This window comes from Epinephelus fuscoguttatus, linkage group LG7 (genome assembly GCF_011397635.1).
Source record: "Epinephelus fuscoguttatus linkage group LG7, E.fuscoguttatus.final_Chr_v1".
In the NCBI taxonomy this organism is placed as follows: Eukaryota; Metazoa; Chordata; class Actinopteri; order Perciformes; family Serranidae; genus Epinephelus; species Epinephelus fuscoguttatus.
In genome coordinates, this window is record NC_064758.1 from 32,498,759 (window position 1) to 32,521,059 (window position 22,301).

Below are 22,301 nucleotides of genomic sequence, written 5' to 3' on the forward strand. Positions count from 1 at the left end.
TTGAGTCTCCGTCACTGTAGAGCAGCTGGCAGTGATGGCAGGATGTTCCCAGCAGCATGTGCCTCAGACAGGACTCTCCACGGAGCTGCGGAGCCCCGCCCAAACACTTCAGCATATTTCCATCATGGTCAAGGGCTCTTTTTTCACTCTTAAAGGAGCTGCATACAACATTCACAGCACATCTATGATTGAGAGTCTGAGCTGGAATTGTCTGCACATGGCTCTCAACATGGAGGTGGCTGAGCTGGCAGCTAGCAGCAATGATGCTAACAGCACAAACTGAGCTAACAGCAGCAACAGTGCTGACACAGCTAACGGTGTTAACTTGGGGAGAACCAGAGGGTAGGTGTAAGGCTTTGGTGATGACGCTGTTGCCGTTAACAACAGCAACTTCCCGTAATCACCGTATGATCACAGTACAGAGCAGCGGCAATTAGCTAGCCAGCAGGAAACACACACAGAAGGACTCATATGCACTCACAGGCACGCATAGCCAGACTGTCTACCAAAACACGTCACAGCTTGGATTACAACCATAGACTGTATATGAAGATGGACAACTTAACAGCTCCCCAGAAATGAAGCCAACCTCTTGATCTCCCCCTGGTGGCTGGTTGCAGTATAGGTCATAAACCCCTCCCCCTCCAAAGTACATGTAATTTTAAATTGTACCCCAAAGTACAGTCTCTCTCCTGTTAAGTAGTTCTAATTATGCATGATGTATGTTTAAGTGTTAACTCCTCTGATAAGTTTGGTTTTAATTAGTCAGTTGATGTTATAAAAAGGGGTGTGGCATCATGATTGACAGCTGTATGTCACTCAGTGTGGTCTCGACTAAGTCAGGTAGGTGTACAGGTGGGACCTTGATACCACAGCTCCACTGCCTGATCACTACTGCGCAGACTCTGGCTCCAAATTACGTCATCAGCACAAGATGGCGGTGCCCATATCCTGAGTATTCTGGCTTCATTTTTGTGCAGTAGGAGGAAGAGGAGACACATGGTCCATCCTTATTTACAGAGTCTATGTTATTACACTACACACAGAGGTAGGATGCCATCACTTCACTGTATCTTTACATAGCAAATAGTTGTTTGCTGTTATATTAATTAAAGCTCTGAATGTCATTTACAGCTCCTTTAAATGTGCCATACTGCAGTGTGCTTATCTTGTGATGTACAGTGAGATTTAATAGAGGTAAGCAGGTAGCATGTAAAGAGGGTGTTTGTGGCTATTTGACAAAAGTTCATCTGCCAATAAGTCCAGAGGTGTTTAAACAGTGTGAACTTCTTTTCAGGTATGCTGCTGCTGAATCTAATGCAATTACATAATTAACAGGAATATTAAAGAACCTGTCAGCCTGCTGTGAATACATAAACTTCACTCTCATAAAGGGTTTACAAATGCAAGTGTTAAATTTAAATCAGTAAATGGCACTGTTTCTCTACTTCAACATAATGTTAGAGGTTCTCATTCATTTCCATATCTAGGGCTGCATTTTCATAATTCACCAATCTTATTTTCTCAGTTGATTGTTTATGCTGCGTTCACATGCCTTTTTGGATGGCAAAAAAAAAAAAAAAAAAAAAAAACAGTCCGACTTAACGGCAGGACAGTAAAATTAAACACGCCTGACAATATGTTGTGATGATGATGTTCACAAAGAATGGCATAAAATATATTAAATAAAATGATAACTGTCCAGATCACCTGTGTTTTCCCTTGACAGTGGAGACAATCAGATTTGGTGTTAGCTCTGAAAACAAGGACTTTGTTCTTAATACTGTCTTATTAGAGGGGACATTTTTTCATTCATAAATGTATTTACTTTAAGACTGAACCCAATTTGAACCATTGGAAGAATGAGGAAGAAGTGAATAATACTTGACGCCATATTTCTCAGAGTCTATCTTGATGCCTTTAAATGGCTTGTTTTGTCAGTCTGACTGACAAAACCAGAAAATGTTTAATTTACAATCATGTGTCTCAAAAAAGATAATCACATAGAATAGCTGAAACCAGCTAGTTTTTAGCAATTTTACTTGAGAAATACATAATTTCAAAATGATTAATTGACTAATATGTAAAATTAAAAAAAAAAAAAAGTAGATTTAGCCATTATTATTATTTGTGCAATCTTGTTTAAAATCAGGAAGTCAGGAGGGACTGAAACCAGCATGCACTACACAGATAAATCCACAATTTGGTCGCCATATAATCAAACCTGCATGTCTCTAGACTGTGGCAGGAAACAAGAACACTCAGTGTAGGAGTCCATAGTACAGGTAGACAGTCCAAAAATGTATCTAGTTAAAATCCTTAATTAGTACATGGTTGAACACAAAATATTCAGATATAAGACCAGAGGAAAAAAATACTCTCTACTAGATGTGGTTTTTATTCAACTCACAGTACATTCTACAGATGCACACGTGTTACATCACCTTAATACAACAGAGTCTTGTAATACCTCCTCTTAAAAATGATGAATTGGTCCTAAAAATATAAAGGAACAAATTTAAAGTCACCAAAACTGTACATTATTAAAAATTCACTTAACACCACATTTGGTTTTCATGTCTTTTTTTTTCTTTTTTGAAAAAACGTCTTGTCCCTTTAAGTGTAACAAGGAACATCAAAGTTTATTTTCCTATCAACGGATTTGAGTTCAGTGTAAGAAACACGTTTAAATAAAACCAAGACTGTGGAGTCATCCTGTCGCCTTCATAGTACACCGACCATGCCGCGCAACATCGTACATTGGCCCTTGTTCAGCAAAAATAAAAAGGAATGTAAGACAGAAAACCGGGCGGGAACGCGCCCAGTACCTCACTATCAGAGCTCCTTTGCAGTTCTAGTCTTTAAAATGGGAGGAGGATGTTCGCCTCGCACATAACCACCTTTCAATGTTTTCATCTGGTCAGACGAGCTACAGACAAACAGTACGTTTTCAACATGGATCAGTTGCTGCAAACACCATGTTGTCTTAGAGCAATTTCATAGTGTAAAAGAGAAACATTGCAGCCATGTGTTGCAGTAGCATCCTTTCAGTCGTACAGAGATCAGGTGAAACTAGCTGATAATTTACTCGTAACAAGAGGGACAGTGAACTATAAGAGCCTAAGCCCAGACTGACTGACCAACGCTAAAAAATCCCCCAGTTTCAGAACCCAGTGTCTTTCACACAGCAGCAGGAGGTGGGTATGTGTGTGAAACTGTGTGTATGTTAATGTGTGTGTCAGTGACTGAGAAGTGTGTGTGTGTGTGTGTGTGTGTGTGTGTGTGGCGTGCAAGACTTTAAGTGGAGGTTATACAACGTCTACTCGTGACAGTCCAAGAACAGATTCCTTTGAGTTTAACTGGCCTTTTCGGAAATCGTCTAGACATCTCTATAAGGTAATCTGTACACATTCACTACAAGCTATTGCTATTAAATAATCCCAGCTATTGTAATCTTTATATATATTTATATATAGAATATATAATAAAAATATATTGAGCAAAAAAATTACTTCTAGGCATAAGACCACGTTACATTACATTTCCATTGAACAGGTAAGAAATGGCCCAAGCTCAGTGAAGAGTTTTGATCCATTTAGTCGTCGAGCGGCGCTAAGCAGGTCCAGTATGCAGCAGTTAGGCTGCGATAGTGTGATCAGTCCCTGACCTTCAGTACGAGTCCGAGAACCAAAATACTCAGGGCCTGAGACCGTGTCATCGCCCCACAAGCAGGGCTTGACCGAAGGCCTCGCTACGACATGGGGCTCGTGAGAGGACGTGACAGGAGAACGCCAACAGGAGATGAGGTGCTGAGGTGAAGATGAGGAGACATAAAGGGAGGAAGGAAAAGTGAAGAGAGATGTGTTCTCACTCTGTGAGGGGAATGGGTACGAGTTCAAGCCAGTTCAGCTGTGGGCCTGGAAAAGAGTCAGCCGGTAGAGGAAACAATAACAGACAAATAGCCAAAATCTATACATATATACCTATACATGAGAGAGTACGCAGAGCTGGAGGAAACTCCAGACAGTCTTAGCAGTAATGGAAAGAGTGTGACTGGGACGGTGACAGCACCAACAGTTTGCAGCCCCACTACCAGGGGGAACGGCGTAGGCTCCTATTTGTCCTTGTTTGAGTAGAACTCCGCCCAGCGGCTCTCAAAGAAATGTCTCATGGCGTGTCCAGCCATTCCCACCTCCGACGTGTCCTCGTTGAACAGCTCACAGTTGTTGAAGATGAGCTGAGCGTCTGCCGCAAACTCCTCACAGCTGCAGTACCTGAGACAAGAAAATGACAGGAAGGAAAAAATAATGTCAGAACGCACAAGAGACAGAATAAGTACTAATGGAGAGGACTAAATGACCGAAAATCCTCTTTGGTGGGGCATGTGTATTTCTTTTACAAGATAACTAAATACAGAACAGTCTGGCGTAGGGGAGTTGGAGCAAATTCTCCTTAACTTGGTCAATCAAATAAGTGGATTGTAGATAAAGGTCAGACTAACAACTGACTCAATTAACATACTTTAGATCCAAGTCCTGCACAGGTCTGATTTTCAAGACCTGCTCCTGAACCAGAACCTGAACTGTGGCATAGATTATAACACCTGCCCCACTACCTGTAGATAAGATGAATAAATAACATAACCGACCCAACCCATCAACACAAGATCCTGATTCAAAACCACTATAATAACTCTGCGCAATTTAAATAATTTGGTTGTGATCAGGAGTGGTCATTTTGGGCCATTTCATTCAAGTGAAACTGAGGTAATATATTCTGAAACAAAGGTAATTCAGGAAATACAATTCAAAAGAACATGTTTTGCCTATTCTTATCATACAGAACATCACATCTTCACAGTTAACCTTGACTCTCATATGCCAGAGCTGTTACACAATGTCAGCAGACTTTAAATTAAATCGTGATTACTTTCATTTTATTTTTATATATCTATTATCCCACACTTGTAATCCGACCTGCATGTTCTTTGTTTAACCCAGAACCGAATGCTGAAATAAAATTTAGAGGGAAACAAGCTCCCGAAAAATTTGCATTTCTGTGTGTTACCTATCAGGTACTTGCCCTAAATAAGGACTTAGCTTTAGGTTATTCTGGCTACCCATAGCCTTTTTTATATATTTAGCTTAAATGCTTTATTAAAATACAATAGCGGAAAAATACACAACATCACATGATTTTAATGATAGCATTTTAATATAATTGACTTTAAAAAGATTTTGAAGATCCTAGAGGTATTTTGTGGGTCTGGTTATGAAAGCATTTTCTATCATTTTTCTTCACTTGCATTGATTTGTTCTAGTAAGTTGTGTTGAGATTGTCTGTAATTGTGTACTTAACTTTGTCCTATTTATTATCATTATTTTAGAATTAATGTTTCCTTTTTATTCTGCAGTTATACAGACCCTTTTAGGGCTGCCAGCTAGCATCTAGATAATGTCCGTGGAGAATTGTTTTGCCTTCAGCTAAGCCCCACCCACCAAAAACCGTCACACAGTAAAAGGGTCTATAGTCAGTATCACCCTCTATTCTGTGGACAATTTGTTTTGTGCAAGCTTAGTGTTAGGCCCACTGTTTCCTGTTTGCCCAGTAATAACTGTTTTATTGAGTATAGTCTGATCTGGCCTTACCCTCCCTGTAGCAGTCTTTCTCTCATAGTGAGGAAGTCCATGGGGTTTTTGATGATGCGGCGGTAGCCCGGCACCAGTCTGGGGTTGACAGGTTCAAGGAATGGCCAGGCGTCTGCGTGAGCCTCCATCTCCATTAGAATGATCCTGGCAGGAAAAAACAATTAATCATCACTCAAAACAAACATCACTCTGTAGACTTAAAAATGAGTTAAAATCCTGTAGTGGAACATTTATAACAACACTGTGCATGTGATGGAGGCAGGACTCACTCGCAGAAGGTGAGGTCAGGCTGGTTGCGGGTTGTCATGCGACGACGTTTAGCGCCACTTCCTTCTCCAGAGTAGCGGGAAGATGAGGGGGGTGTCACTGACTCCTTGTACCGCGTCGCCATGCCGCCAGTACTACGTCGTGCTGGCTTCTCATCTTCAGAGCTGTCGTCTTCATATCTTCTCTTCTTCACCCTGGTCCTCTTTTTGCACGCGCGCGGTGACTCGCCCTCCTCCTGAGAGACAGAGCGTATAAGAAGGCAGGTTGAGCTGTAAATTACTGTATTTTTAAGTTTGTGATTCTTGACTTTTCTAGGACAGACACCAAAACACTGAGTGTATGTGGAACCCTACTTGGCAGTAAACCTGTTTCTGATGCTCTTAGATTCAAAACAGCCCTAACTTCTTTCTGTACGTTTTCTGAAGTTGTTTCTTAGTCAAGAATCACAGGACGGGTTCTGACCTGGATGATGCAGGCAGGACAAAACCAGTCTCCCTCTGGCACCTGGGTGATTTTGGGCCTCAGACAGTACATGTGGCAGCCTCGATCACAGCTATCACACAGCAACAGGCAATCATCATTGTCTCCCTTTCTGCAAACCTGGCAAGTCTGCGATCACAGAGAGGAAACCCTCATGGTTAAAATGACAACAAATTTGAATTTGGTGTCGTTTTTTGTGTGACTTTGTGCAGCATGCTCCCAAAAAGTCAGCCCGTCAGAGCCCAACAACAATCTGAAGTTACTTACCACTTTAGTCACCGATCTCTCCCAAGCGATGGCCTTCTCCAGCTGAAGTAAACACAGACAGACCTGGGGAGCGCTGCGGCAGCGATCCAAAGCCTGTCGCCATGTTCGTAGTCGAGATGTGATCTCACTTTCCAAACTGGAACGCAAGAAAATTTCTAATAAGCATAAAATATAAAACAAATTCATCCTCTGCATTTTAAAGAAAGCCTGTTCTTCTCACCTGATGACATCCATAGGATGCTCTTCTCCTGGGGTCGGGGTGAGAGGAGCGAGGCGCATCACTTCAGCCGGGTTCCACAGCGGCTCCTTCAGGTAGCGCCTCTCAATGTTTCGCTCAAGGTTGGCCAGCCGCAACACGGCCAAGTCCAGCGGGTGCGTGGCGATACGTGGAAGGCCAGACCACTCCTTCTTGGTTCGCACAATCCAGTCATCACGTGGGTCGGCGTCATGTTCGTAGTACTGGAGGTCTTCACGTGTGGAGTCTGGATCTGGGATCGTGTAGGGCTGTAAGAGGAGGCAGAGTTGAGAGAGGGATGGTTAAAGTATCAGCAAAGGAGATAATGAAACAGGAGTCATGTGTATTTATAACTAAAGACTGAAGTATTGTGACGAAACATTTTATCAAGAGTTTTAATGGTTACCTGAAATTCTGCCATAGGTGTCTCTGTGTTAGACTCAGTCTCATTCACTGCGCTCTGAGGAGGCGCCTGGAGGAAACACAAAAAGCAGATGTAATGAGTTGTTACTGCTTCCTAGATGTTCAAATAGTGTTTTAAATGAAAATGGGGGAAAAAAGGGATGATAAAAAATACATTTTTGGGACAGTCATGAGATAACAGCGATGCCTTAAAATAATAAAAAAATAATAAAATAGAATACAACTGCAAAAAATACAGCGTTATTCTCTCATAAAGTTGTCAGAGTGAGGTAGAGTGAGGTGACGTCTTACCTTGAGAAGCAGGTCAGCTGCAATGACCCGCTGCTCCAGGTCCTCCACCCACTGTAGGGAACTGATGTCAGTCTCCATTGCTTTTTCCTGTACTTGCCAGGGCTGCTGCAGAGCCTCCATTAGCACGTCCTTCACCTCCACCTTCGACTCAAAGATAGGGTCTAACCAACAAGAACACAAGTGTGAGGAGAACATGGGGCGACGGGGGACACATACACATAAGCTGAGTGATAAATTTCACTACACAACTAAGATGATCCATTTACCAACAAGACTCACCGTCGATTGGTTTGGTGCACATCTCGGCTAAACTCTCCATGTGTTTGGCTAAATGCTTATGGAGCACCTTCTCCCTGACGCCCCTTGGATGGAGGGCCTGTAAGGTGCTGTACAGCTCCTCTGGATCCTTGATCCACCACCAGCCACGCACCATTGCTGCAAAAGAAACATGTATTACTCATCACAAATAAATAAGACACAGATGCTACTTGTGTTGTTCATGAAGAATGATTAATGTTTCCTGTTCATCCTAGTCCTAAACATTTATATCAACTGTATTATACTGCAGGAATTGTTAAATGTGACAGCAGTCAAACAAACCGGACACTACTTACATGCTGGTATGGGCTTGACCACCAGTTGTGTGAAGTACTGCTGCTCAAGCTCCTGGAACACAGAGTTGGGAGGGCGGCCACGGCGCTTGGCTGCAGCTCCTCTTGACCCCCTGCGGGCGGGACTGCTCCCTCTGCTACCTCTCCTCCGCCTGCGACCCGGCCTGGCGGGAGTGGTGAGAGCAGGTGCGGCAAGAGGCAGAGGAGCTGGAAGAAGCTGTGGGAGAGGTGGTACTGGGGCACCGGCAGGAACAGGTAGCATGGAGGGAATGTCCTGTGGTGGTGCTGGGGTCGCTGGGTCAGCTGGAGTCAGGCCAGGCAAGAGCGGGTCAGGCTGAGAGGAGGGGAGAGATTATTTATTTATTTATTTAACCACCACACAAAAGACTCAAACTGCATTATTACAGCATGATTTGATCTATTTATAGTTGTGATTGTGGTGGCAAACCTGCATGAGTGGAGCAGCGAGTGCAGGCAGGGCGCTCGGAATCTGAGGAAGGAGTTTAGGGGGCGAGCTGGGTGAGGTGGGCGTCTGGGGCTCGGTCAGAGAGTTATCGTCACATGGCTGTTTGGGGAGCAGGTTGAACCACTGTCCTTGTTTCTCTGCCATCTCCTTCACACTCTCCTCTGGTCGATTACCCTCTGGAGCATCCCCCGCTGCTGAGCATGTGCCGTTGGTCACCGCTTCCTGTGATTGGCTGAGCCAGCTCTGGAAAGCGGCCTGTGTGAGGTCGTGCATGCCACCGTTCGGCGATCCCGGCCCTTCTTCACCTGCCGACCTGGCACTACTTCGACGCCGGCGGCGAATCTTTGCGGTGCGGAGGTGAAGCTCCACTTCTGGTTTGATTTTTCGGGGGCGTCCTCGTCCTCTCGGCCTGCTCATGAGGGACGCAGTGCCGGGGAGGGGGTCCTCCTCTAGAGGCAAAGTCTCGGGCAAGGGCTGTGGCTGGGGCTGTGGCTGTGGCTGTGGCTGTGGCTGTGGCTGGGCAGGGGTAGCAGAGGAAGGAGAGGACGGGACAGTAGAAGGGGGAGGAGGAGTGGTGGGCATGGGGGTCTCCTCGACTTTGGGCTCCTTTTTGAGAAAGGTGACAGGAACCTCGGCTACAAGGACTTCTCCAGAAGCTGCATGATAGAAACATGAGGAAAATTTAGATGAAGACGGACGAGCCAGGGCTTTGTAAAGTCTACAAATGCAAGTGATAACATTTCTTCAAGACTTATTTTCAGACTCACTCAGCAGCTCCTCTGGCCCTTCGACCAGAACTCCTCCGAGGTGAGGTAGAGCCAAGTATCTGCGCTGGTAACGGTCCTGGCCGAGCAATACAGCCCGCATGGAATGAGACGACTGTAGCAGCTTTTTACGGAAAAACGCTTGGCGCTGTGGAGATCCGAAAAGAGAGGAATATTTGATATAAAGCAACATAAATGTATAAAGAACTGTGTCTGTGTAGCATCAAGCTTACCTTAGTTAGCTTATCTATCTGCCTTTCAAGCTCTGGAATGCTGGCATTGGTAGGACTTTCACTCTGTAACACAAAAGATCAAAATTAAAATAAAGGAATGATCTCTTTCTGATCCTGAAAACACACAACAGCAGATACAGTACGTACATCACTGAGTTTAGGCTCTTCTTTGCGTGCACGGCGGTTGCCTCTCTCCGGGATGAGGCCACTTTCCTCCAGACTGAGGTTCTCTTCCTCGGCCACTCTGGCACTGCGCCTCCTCTCCTCAAAACAGAGCTCTTCCTCTGAGCGTCCTGTACGACGCGCTAGTGCCGCCTTCAGTCTGCATGGCAGTAAAACAGTCAGGGTCAACATGTTGTGCGGCTCTGTGCTGCACTGACACAAAAGATCTGATTGACGTGGATTTTTCTGTATTTGAAGAGAGAAAATCTTACTTGCGTAGCTTCCCCTCAATGATCCACTTGTTCTTCCTGTAAGTTGCCATGTTTTCTAATGTGTTGTCAATGTCACTGAAATATAAAATGCATACGTTAATAAAGTAACAGAAATGAAGTGGTAACAAACTTTTAGGATCAAGAGCATCCCACAGATTAAATAATACGTCCTTGTTCTGACCTTGTGACAACGTTGCTGCTGTTAAGCTCGTCCACGATGAAACCCAAGATGGCTGCCTTGGTGTCAGGAGGCAGGGCGTGAAATGTTTTGGTCCTCAGCGTGTTGCACACTTCTGCCTCGTAACCATGGCATTCCAAGAAGATGCGGAGGACTTCAGAGACCGTGCTGCGGTTCAGCTCCAACTCCACCAGCTTGTCCCCGAGGATCTTTACTGACTGAAGGTTGGGGTGGAGAGGAAAACGTAGAGTGCAATGTTAATGTTGTTCCAACTTTTTATCAAAAAGAAAAGGTCACTAACTAGGGTTGGATATCAGCACCAGCCACCAGCCAAATACTTACAAAATAAGCATATGACTCTAGATTTGCTTCACTTACCAGCCAGAAATTAATGGTAATCTATTGAGTGGGGGGGTAGATTGATAAACAACCAAATGAAGGACAGTATATGTTTGAGATCACCCAGCGGATGGGACACTTGATGGTCACAGAACGAGGCTAGCCACAACAGCTAGTGTTGGCATCAAATTTGGTTTCTGATTAGTTTATGTACTGTGTAGTTTTCATTAACTCCCTTAGACATTCTTTGCCAGGTGAGATTTTTGTTGTGTGGAGTGGACATGGACGCTATTTAGGAGGGAATGCACTGGACCACATTCACGTTACCTATTTATTTATTTATTTTTTGAAGAAAATGGAACATGGGAATGCTGATAATTCACACCAGACCTGTTTTTTCAGATGTCATGTGGTGCAGGGATATGGAGAGTCTGCACACCGAATCTCCATATATCTACACCACACACGCATGTTTGCATCACACTGGTGACAAACAGCTTTTATGATTCTTTATCAGGAACTGTATTCATGGAGAAAAATGCTCTCACTGTGTCACACACCTGATAGAATGATGGCAGGCCTGGATCATGGAGTGCAGCCTCCATCAGCTTTATCAGTAGATCCTGGACCTCTCCTTGGCTGTCGCCCAAGCCCAAGAGGCCCTCCTGCAGGGTAGCAAGGCTGGGGATGTCCTTGGGTATATTGAGACCGATGATCTTTCCATAGCCATGCAGGAACTCGACCACAGCCAGGCAGTGTGCAAACGCTTTGCCAGAGAGAACCAAACCAGGGATACGGGACAGCTCTGGCAGCGGCTGATGGAGACAAAGTTTAAAGGTCACGATTAAAATCCCCTGCAATCACAGTGCTAATGAAGTAGACTTAAGGAATTACAAAACTCACTTTGTGGTCAGTGAGACACATGTCCTCTGTCGGCTTCTTCAGCTCCTCTGCAATCAACTGCTGCCTCTTCCGCTCCTCCAGACGTCTCTGGGCCTGCGCTCTCCTCTCTGCTGTCCTTTTAGCTGCCAGAGCAGCCCGAGCTGCCGCCTCCGCCTCGGCCTGGGCTTTAGCCAGAGCCTTGGCTTTACTCCGAGCACCCAGCACCCTCTTACCCTGCGCAATCCGCTCCTCGTCGGTCTGCTGTACAGGCGGAGGAGCCTCGACCTTGACTGCCCTCCTGCGGCCAGGCTTTTTGGGCTCTGCAGCGGACCCTGATGTTGGCTGTGTGGCGTGAGGGGCTGTCGGGTCAGCCTGTTCAGCCTGGGCCTTGGCCTCTTGTTCAAGCTGAACCCACAGAGGAAAGAAAGAACAGGTGGAGGTGAGGAAGAGGTGGCGCTGCGGAGTAAAATGCTGATAGATCATGTTGTGTTGAGAGTTTGTCTGTACCTTGGCTTTCTTCTTTTCGTCTCTAATCTTCTTGAGCTTGGCATTCTCCCTTCTCTTCATTCTTGCCTAAATAATAAACAGCAGCAACAAAATCAGGATGAAAGGTCGACAGGATCAACAGCTCAATATTACAGACCACATTCACTCAGCTACGTACCTTTCTCTTCATTTTCTTTTTGATTTTTGCAAGTTTCTCCTTTTCCTCCTCCGTGAGAGCTTCTAAAAATGGGAATACAAACAGTTAGCTACAGGACAAACTTCTTCATGTTATGTGCTGAGAGACTCATCTGGCTTTAAGACTAAACTACTACCTATAAACAAATCCCTGTACACTCATGCCTCCTCCGGTCTACATCCACTTACCCTTTGCTTCAAGTCGCTTCAACAGCTTGGCGTCCACTTTGCTAAGGAGGTCAATCATCTTGGGTTTGGGAGGTCTACCAGGGCGGCGGCCTTGCCCACCCCTTACGCCGCGAACCCTGCGGGGTTTCTCTTTATCAGGGTTTGGAGGTCGACCTCGCCGGCCAGTGATGGCCATGATCATTGAAGGAACCTCCTCATTGGCCAAGAGGACCCACTGCTTACCCTGTGACATATTGTAGAGAATGATGAGTCTTCAAAAATGTCTTCTACACATTTCTGTTTAACTGTGCATCAGTTTTGATCTTGTTATCCCTTCTTGCTCTTTGTACTGCAGAGTACTCAGTAAGAAGATCAATATACAGACCTCAGAGGTTTCTCTTTCTTCATAAAAATCTCCAACAGGCATGCGTGGGCTGAAGCTGAAGTGTTCTCTGCTGACCACACTGTCCGTGTGTCTCTTCAAGTACTGGAAGGAGCAATTGGAACAGGCAAGAGAGTAGGAAAATAATTAGTGTTGACGTTATCAATATCAATCTGTTTTTGATTTGCCTTAAGAAACTATGATTTTAATAAATTAAGACATTTATAATGTTGGATAGCCAGATAAAAGTTACCTTGACTATTTCTGGGAACTGCTTCATCCGCCTTCCACAAGGTGTGTAGTACCAGGTTTCACCCTTCATGCGGTTCTCCATTTTCCTCACACGAATCTCCCTCCTCCAACTACAGTGAAGAGAGTTCATTATTAAAACAGGACCATAGCGAACAAACTTCTCAAAGCTAAATAAAAAACACACAGCTCAGAGACCTCAAACTAGATGTGTTAAAGAGCGAAGCCCAACTTCTCTTTGGTGGCATCTAGTGGTGAGGCTGCACATTGCAATCAAATGAATACCCATCCTCTCACCTCTCCTTTTCCAAGCATGTAGTAGAACCTACTGTAACTTTCAGGTAATGTAAACAATGCAAATGGCCCTCCATAGAGCCAGTGTTAGGTTTGTCTGTTCTGGGCTACTGTAGGACAACATGGCAGACTCTCCACACTAGAATATGATTTGGCAACTCCTTCTATCACACCTTTCACAAAGAATTCTCCAATTGTACCCTATACTTTCACACTGTTTCACCATAATCATGAGTTCATAAGCGAGAGAGGGGTAGGGGACAGGGGAACAGAAGAGGTTTAGGTAGATAAGGAAAACTAAGGGGAAGGATCAAGAAAGGGAATCACTGTTTCCAGGCTCACTTATCTGAGTTAGGCTTAATATTCAATTCTATTCTAATCCCAAAATACAACCCTGTCTTCTACATCATCTTTTATTTTTTAACTTATTGTTTCAGAACTCTCTTATGTGAATTGAAATGAGCGTTGAAATAATATGATGTACTTAAATTTCCTCTTTGGATCAATAAAAATATTTGGAAAAAAATAAAAAATTTTATATTAAATCAGGCTTGAAGAAAAAAAAAATTCAACAGTGTAGATGCTGAAATTTTATGATTTTATGACAGTCCTCGAACACCTCGGTTTGCACACACTTTGCTTTACAAAAATATTTTTACATCTTTAGGGGCCGTACACATGCCGCATCTTTAACTGCCTGGAAAACTTGAGGTCAGGCGCTGGGACCTACTCATGCGTTTTCTGTGCCAGCTTTCACAAGCGTGGTGGCAGGTTGCATCTAAGGTTGCTAAGCAGCTTCAATAAGTACCATATCATAGCCTATTCACCTGAAATCCTGAGTGCAGAGTTGATCTTCTGAGACATATATAAAGCTCTGACAGCCATGCACTAACATGATCAGAAGAAGAAGGGAAAGATGTCTGCCGGCTGTGATTGGTTGTTCCTCATCACATGACATGTGGTGCATGCTGTTGTGCTCCAAAAGTTGAACTTTGTTTATGTCAGGGCGCAGCTGTTGCTCACTGAAAAAGAGTTTTCAGGAACGCGTGCACGCATTGACAGCATCGCTCTGGCGTTTGAGTGTGTCTGCTGTGAGTCTACATTGAAAAAAATTATTTGCCACGCAAAAAATGCAGCATGTGTACGTACCCTTAGTCAACAGTGATTTTTATTTGAAGTGTAAATTGATGGAATAATGGTAGGATGAACAAAACTCCACAAGGGAACATTACCCATGGCGCATTGGGAATTGAACCTGCTCTTCAGTTGCAACCCTCCTCTGTCTGCCGGATTCACCTGTTCAAGAAAAATGCACACAACCACATTTAACATTAGACTGTTAGATTGTGATATCATGTCTCGACAAAACACCATTACATTATGTGGAACAGCCCCTCACAAAAACATTACTAAACCTCTTCGTTACCTGCCATGGAGCTGTCATCATCATTTTCTTCAGCATCATCAGCAGCAGCTGTTTCGCCATCTTGTTTAAGTGTTTTTGCCACATTTCCGTCTTGGTCTTGTTTCCTGGACCTTCTTGCCTTCTTGGGTTTTTCCACTGCAGCCTTAATAGCTGAAGCCAGAACAGCTTCAATTGTGGCGGTGATGGGATCAACCTCCTCTGCGGGAGGCCCAGCCTCTCCACATGCATCTGACGCTTCTTTAGCATCCTCCTTAAGAGGCTTCTTCCTCTTCCTGCCCCTGGTTACCTCCTCTTTATTGCCTCCTTCTTCTTCAGTCTTAGGCTTCTCCACTTTAGGGGTTCGAACCCGAGGCTTTCGCTGGGCCTCGTCAGGAGCTTAAAAGACAAACAGAAATGTTTTGAATTAAACCCAATAATTTAACATTTATATTCTGTTGAATTCAGAATGTTTAAATACCTGGGGTTTTAATCCATATTGCCTTTGGAGTTCGAGGTTTGCGTGGTTTCCCTGGGGTTTTCAGAGGTCTACCAGCAGCTGGCACAGGTGGATCAGTTACTGGTTGGAGTGGGTGTACAGCAGGGCTCTCTGCTGGGGTACTGAAAGCGATGAAGTTCTCATCTCTCATCTTGAAACTTGGGGGGGTCATTGCTTCATTAACAGTGGTCTTAATGCTAATGCGTCCAGCTGAGTCTGGTGTGTCGTGTCCTCTGGGCTCCCACTCTGCTTCAGGTTCTGAGATGAAACAACAAGAAAATGAATTTGTGTAGGAATAATTCAGAAATAAAGAATGACATACAACACAGAAAGACGAGTAATCTGTTTTGGAAATAGATCTATCTCTATTTGGTGACAATGAAAGCAATGTCTATCCATGATCATGAACTTTAAGAATGTACCTTGAGGACCTGGCTGAGATGGCACAAAGGAGCGTGAGTTGGACACATCACTTGAGTCGACAGATGGCTCCTCCATCTGAGAAGTGTTGTTCAGAGAAGACTCCAGCATGGATTCTTCTGTGATATGACAGCTGTCCTTGGTCTCTTCTGCCTCAGATGTTTCTCCTTCCCTGGTGGAGTCCAGCGTGTCATTTCTGGAGTCCTCCACAGAATAGTTGCTATCTCTAGTGGTCTCAAACGCAGTCGATGGTTCCTCATCTGCATGGGAAGTGCTGTCAAACTGAGAAGTGTCCTTTCTCAGGTGAAAGCTGCTGTCAAAGTGAGTGGAGTCATCTACGCTTGAGCTGTCACCATCTAGAAGAGAGGTCTTTTCAAAGACAGAGCTGGCGTCGATTCTAGAGGGGGTGTCGAATGTTGAATTGCCATCAAAGCGAGAAGCTGTATGTGAAGAGTTAGCGAAACTTTCTTCATCAGTCAAATGTTCTTCCCTTGTGCTGTGAAGATGTGAAGACTTTCCAAGTGGAGACTGCTCCACCATAGTGTCCTTAGCTTCACAGCTTCGCATGTGGTGCTTTTCAGAAGCTGTCTGTTTATTCATGGGCTTTTGATCAGGAGCGACTGTGGTCTGCAAAGGTTTCTCAGGAAGATCAGTGAGGGGTTTGAGCGAGCAAATGTCAGACTTATTAGTATCAGTAGCGTCCACCCTCTGCGATGTCCTTATTGTGCCCAAATCAAGCTGAGGGAGGTGTTCCTGTGGTTCCCCATTTCTTTTATTGGCCAAGGCTTTCCTATCCTCACTATGACCATGGTGCTCTGGCTTGGGAGACAAAGGCTTCAGCGCATGAGGAGGAGTGGTGTCCGGAGGATGCTGCCCAGAGTCAAAATGTTGGACCACTCCAGAGGACGTACCCTTTGCAGAGGGCACAGACACCAAGGCAGGAGGGGTGGACAAGGGTGCAGTCCTGGAGGCTTGAGTGGTTAGAAGAGGTAGGGTAGACAGAGGTCGAACTGTAAGACTTTCATGGGCTGCTAGGGAGGGTAAGTTCACCGCCCCTGGTGGCGATGATGATGCAGAAGCAGTGGAAAGACCACGGTCAGCAGGCGGAGGAGTGTATGTCTGACGCTGGGGTGTGGGGTCGCAAAGTTTACTGACAACTGAGGGAGTTTTGGACACAGACATGAGAGAAGCAGATGTTGATATACAAGAGCCAGGTGGTGTTAAGGTTGAGGATATTAGAGGTGGAGCCACACCAGCAGATGAGGATTTTGCACCCACTGACGAAGCGGAAAACATTAATTTTGGGGGTCCAGGCTTTTCATGCTGAGCTCCAGAAGTATCAGGAAAGCAAGACTTCATCAGAGGTGGCTTGGACCCTTGAACCATCTGCTGAAGGGATGAGATGGGTGCAGTTGTAACAGTTAAAGGAGGCAATGAAGACTTGGCCTGATGAGCTACAGACTGCAATGAAGAAGAGACTGGAGGGACTGAAGAATATGCTGCAGGTCTAGACACAATATCAGCTGAAGCAAGAGGTGTAGACAACTTCTGAGGTGATGCAGGCAGAGGGGAGGAAGAGGACCCCACTGACAGATGCTTGGATACAGCAGGGGACGTCTCAGTCACAGCAGAAGTGGGAGGCCTGAGGCCTTGCTTCATTAGAGGAGGTGAGGAAAGTCTTGGAGGAGCAGCTGGAGAATGAGCAGAGGACACACTAGGGGGCGTTGAGACTTGTGGTGGAGCAGATTCTACGTCAGGGGATGATACTATAGGCGGCCCAGGGGCGGATGTGGGAAACTCAGAGACAGCAGGAGCCGCAGAGACCCGAGGAGGTGTTGAGGCCTTGCTGGACTCAGAGAGCTGAGATGACACAGACTGGGGAGGTGTATTAACGGCTGTCTCTCTAACAGGGGAAGCCATTTCTGGACGCTGAGGTGCTGGCTGTTCAGAATGCTGACGGTAATCAGGTCCCACGTGGGCTGCACTTTTGGGTAGCCTGTGAGCAACAGGTGCCCTTTCCATGCCATTATAGCTTGTGTCTACCTCCTTTACAGACTCTCTCGTGTGCCCTGAAAGAAAGAGAAAACACACACACAAAAAAAATCAATAAAAAATAAGGCTGTTTACTGTTTTTATAAGCTGAATTTGCAGTGAGCGTATTATGCATTGAAGCATTTGGTCACTGTTTTTCTTAATCAAACAGTGGCACCTGCTGGCTGAATCTCGGCACTATCCCACAGCTGTGCACCAGCAGTAAGACCGGCCCAACACCAGACATTCATGTGCAAGAAATAACTAGCAGAGCTGCAACTTAACAGTATCTTTCATTCTGATTCATTTGCTGAATCTGTTCTCAACTAAAAGTGGCCTTTACAGTTTCCCAGAGCCAAAAGTGGCCCATTTAAGCATCTGTTTTCATCTGACCAAAAGTACAAAACCCTAAAATGTTCAGTTTTATATTAAGTAAGATAAATAGATGATATTATAGCATAATGTGTAGGAGCCACTGAAGCACATGTTTAGATTTGGTGACAATCTGTATTGATGTAGCATATTATAAAGCTTCTGATGTTATTTAAGTTTACACAACAGTTTTTGTATATTTTAGTGCACATGACAAAAAGATTGTTACAACGTCCGCGTAGGTTTGGATTGTAAAAGGTTTTTGACCGTGTTATGCAATGTTTTAGTATGTAATGACATGTATCAAGTCTGTAGTGTACTAGACAAGAAGTGATTTTGGAAGGACTCTGCCTGCATTTTTTGTTTGTTTTGTTTCTCTATCCTCAAATAAACCTGGTTCAAGTTTTTCCTGCCTCATGTGAGTATCTTAGTTCTTCACAAAGGGAACTGGAACATGAGTCAAAACTGAGATACCTTGCAAACTAAGTGGAACTTGGGTATGTTAAAATGGCCACTATATGATGGAAATGATACTAAAATGAAAAAAAAAACCAAACAAATCTTCACATGCAGGAAGCAGGAGCCAGAAATTATTGGCATTTCTGCTTGAAAAATGACTAAAATGGTTAACCAGTAATGGAAAATAGTACTGTTATATACAGATGTATGTCATAGGAAACTAACGCAAGCAGGGAGTGTCATGTTTTAATACGATCAGCAGCTGGGATAGCTAGGCCAAGCATTGCCAAAGAGGAAGAAGACCATATGACTGTACTGACTATGTAGTATCACTCAACTGGTGGCATTAAAGCAGGAAATGCAAAGCAAAGGAGACATTTTAATTAATGGGGAAATAAAAGTTTGACAGATACCACAAATACACAGTAGCACCAAAATTCCAGGCACAAATGTGAAAGTAATTACTTTTTATGGGAACTAAAGAAACATAGACTACTATATATATAACTGTAAAGAAAAAGTGTAAAGTGGTCACCTTGCATGACGGCAGACAATCCCACATTGCTCGCATGAGGGCTCCGCTCCCTGCTGTGGCTCTTGGGTGATCCACTATCCTGCACTGTTGACGGTGACATCATTGGTGTTGAGGACATCCCCACAGGGAGAGGGCTGCCAGTGCCCCCTCTGCCTAAACTGTGGTGCTGTGGGCTGCCACGTGGAGGAGTAAAATTCTGGGCAGCTGGGGGCATCATCTGAGCCTGACCCTGGGGCTGAGACTGCTGTGACGGCTGCTGCTGGGGAGACGGCAGGGGCGGGTGCTGGGGTTGATGCTGGTAGTAGGGCATCCCATTAGGCATGAGGCCATAATGCTGTGGTTGCTGGTGCTGCTGGTGGTGGTGGTGTGGGTGACGATGGGAGTGGAGGTGCTGCTGTGACGGTTGATGTGGGGCCGGTTGTAAGGACTGCTGCTGGTGATGCTGTGACGGTGTAATTCCAGGATGTGCCTGACTCTGGTAGGTCCCATACATACTGTGGGAATTATAACTAATCTGCTGTGGGCCAGGGTTACTCCTGTTCCAGTACTGACTCCCAGTAAGAGGCATGTTCGGTGGGCCTGACACAGGGGGCTGGTGGGAGCTTTCAATGCCCCCGTTCAGCTGGTACTGTCCGTGACCCTGGAAGTGGTGCTGTGACTGAGGCTGCACCATCCCAGGTGTAGGCTGCTTCTGGTGCATCCCGTGCCCAGGAGAGGTGCCCATGGCTGGACTATACTGAGGGTGTCCTCCCCACAAGTAGTCGTAGCCCATGCTGCTCTGGTGGTGGTTGCTCATGTGTGGGTAAGGAGCTGTTGGTGGGTGGGAGCCAGGCACACCGGACCCGAGTACAGTAGTGACGCCATTCACATTCATTTCGCCATTCATATCTGTTACACACAAGAACATCAGTCGAGTTAAAAAATGAAAGAGAAAGGGAAGTGTTGCTCTTTAAAGTGATACAAATTTTCAAAATAAAGCTCAGTGCAATGGCTGAAAATACTCACTCTTCCCCTGCTGAGGAAAACTCATGGAGGACCCGTTAGTATAAAGAGAATCCCCTGAGGAGAGTTTCAGTCCTGAGTTTGCTGAGGAGTGGGTGCCATAGTTGAAATGATTATTTGACTCCATCTGGAAACCAAAGAGAGCAGAAAGAATAAACACACAGATTTACAATCTACTACCCAATGTTCATTCAGTAAAATGTGTAGAAGAAGACTGCTTAACGTGGCTTAAGTGCACGCCATGCATCGCCACATGAATCACAATTTTATTCTTTAATTCATCCCCGTGCAGCTTTGAAGACGCTACGTAATATGTACGACATTTCTTTCCCAAATGATTTTGGCAACTGCATCTTGTGACAGCACCATTTCGCTCCAACAACAACAACCGTCAAAATGTCGCAGCCAGCAACAGCAGATGCCAGGCCTCAGCGAGCCGTAATGGACAAACGGAATATTACGATAGAAGCTCATCACTGCCGCTGATGAGGCGCTGCTAATGTGAGCACATCCTCCTCGATCTACCATGATACGTTCACGGCCCAGGCAGCCACAGCCACACAGACTGTACCCAACACCCGGCGGCCTCGGCCAAGTAACAATGGAGATTAGCGGCGATATTTTACAGTCACTCCGAGGCCTGAAGCACTCTTACCACACCACTCGCTGTTCAACACTTCCACACCATTGTAACACCAAAGTAGCCCTCAATGGATACTTGATTTCCTAATTCAACAAGGCCGTCGCAAAAGCAGGCGCCGCGTTAGCTAAGTCGCGCTAGCTGCGTTCTCAAATGAACAATTCACTTTAAAGCGCTGCTAGCCGGGCTAACAACTCGTACTGTAAACGTTAAATATACGTTAAACTCATTAATAGGTTGGACATAAATGTTTACTTTACCGTGAAACATCGGGTAAAAATACCCCCCGCTCCTGCTCCAAGGTTATTTAGCTAAATCATCACAATAGAACCTAGCTAACACACGCTAGCTAGGTAGCTAACTGATAGCATCATCTACGTTAAGTACGGTACAGAAGCTGCGATGTTAGCTAACAGCCAGGTAGAAGGTACCGCAGCCACGCTGCTGTGGATCCATGATGCCCATCAGCGATAGAGAGCCCCGCGGATGGGAATAAATATCAGCCGGTGTCTTGATAACGACTCACGTTAACTCAGTCAGACTCGCTTGTTAACAGATGGGAGGCGTGCTCCCTTTTGTTCACGGGCTAACGTTAGCTAGCAGCCAGATGAAGTTACATTGTTTACGCTGCACGCACACAGACAATTTTTTTGCAGAGCATCATCCTCCCACACTGCCACCATCAAAAGTTTCTCTCGTAATTCAGTCAAAGCTATCCAACCTTTCAGTCCTTGGATTTCGGAGGCGTAGATGCCTCTAAACCTTCGTGTAAGCGGTTATGCGGGTGAAGATGGCACAGCGGTAAATAATAAACAACTATTCCCTAACCTTTGGGTTTTAAATTAGCAAACATGGCTGGTGTGGTCCAGTGCAGCCATGATCACAGAACAGAGCGAACAGTAGGAGTGTAAACGTCCCAACAACAAGCACACACACTTCCGGTCACATTACTTCACGAGACTTCACAAGAAAATACACAACAACAACAATAATAACAAGAAACACATATTTTTAAAAATAAAATATATTAATAATAATAATAATAATAATTTTAATAATAATTAGTTACCCCAAATAACGGTTAAAAAAAGTATAGAAAATGTTTTTAAAATACCAAAATAAAAATGCCTGTCAGTTTTTAATCATACAATATTGCATTATTAATACTGATGCATTAATATAACTTACTGTGGTACTTGTTTATATATGTGTGTGTATCTACAGTGTTAGTTTGTAATAACGCATCGTATTTTCAGTGGTCGGTCGGTTAGTTTTGACATGTAATAGGATACAGATTACTAGTTACCCTGTTGAAAATGTAATGTTACTGTAGCTATTTTCATTTCTTTATCAAAGTAAAGTCACTTATTAAAATGAAAAATGTCCAGAAATAGGCCATGCCAAAAAGAGATATTCCTGCACGGCGAAAAAATGCAAAGTAAAATAATGAATGTTATATTCTACATATAAATTTCACTTTTATTTTATTTTTTTTTACCATAGAGAATATATTAAGATGTAACCCCTTTGTAATCACCAACCTTTTAATTAGCAACTGGATTTTTTTTTTTATTTTAATTACATGTAACTATATGTAACTAGTTACTCCCCAATACTGTGTATTATGCTGATTATATATTAATATAAGT

The 22,301-nt window shown here is 44.5% G+C and overlaps 1 protein-coding gene across 5 annotated transcripts; it reads right to left on the reverse strand.

Moving 5' to 3' along the window:
- Positions 1–2,380: 2,380 nt before the first annotated feature.
- Positions 2,381–21,557, reverse strand: baz2a (bromodomain adjacent to zinc finger domain, 2A). 5 transcript variants are annotated; one of them, XM_049581146.1, is made up of 30 exons: positions 21,374–21,557; positions 20,016–20,139; positions 19,011–19,898; positions 15,616–17,682; positions 15,176–15,451; positions 14,719–15,093; positions 14,525–14,588; positions 13,003–13,111; positions 12,753–12,854; positions 12,389–12,611; positions 12,183–12,244; positions 12,026–12,091; positions 11,540–11,923; positions 11,197–11,451; positions 10,301–10,515; positions 10,120–10,194; positions 9,833–10,007; positions 9,686–9,748; positions 9,456–9,600; positions 8,671–9,344; positions 8,226–8,556; positions 7,891–8,046; positions 7,612–7,772; positions 7,304–7,369; positions 6,883–7,166; positions 6,663–6,798; positions 6,378–6,524; positions 5,918–6,150; positions 5,649–5,792; positions 2,381–4,274 (listed from the first exon to the last, which is right to left on the reverse strand). In XM_049581146.1, the coding sequence occupies exons 2-30, from the start codon at positions 20,137–20,139 to the stop codon at positions 4,115–4,117; spliced, it is 8,160 nt and encodes a 2,719-aa protein (XP_049437103.1). In that variant the 5' UTR covers positions 21,374–21,557; the 3' UTR covers positions 2,381–4,114. The 5 variants fall into 5 exon arrangements, with proteins under 5 accessions (XP_049437103.1, XP_049437104.1, XP_049437107.1 ...); XM_049581147.1 differs by having other exon boundaries at positions 21,481–21,555; XM_049581150.1 differs by lacking the exon at positions 21,374–21,557 and adding an exon at positions 21,179–21,275.
- Positions 21,558–22,301: the final 744 nt, after the last annotated feature.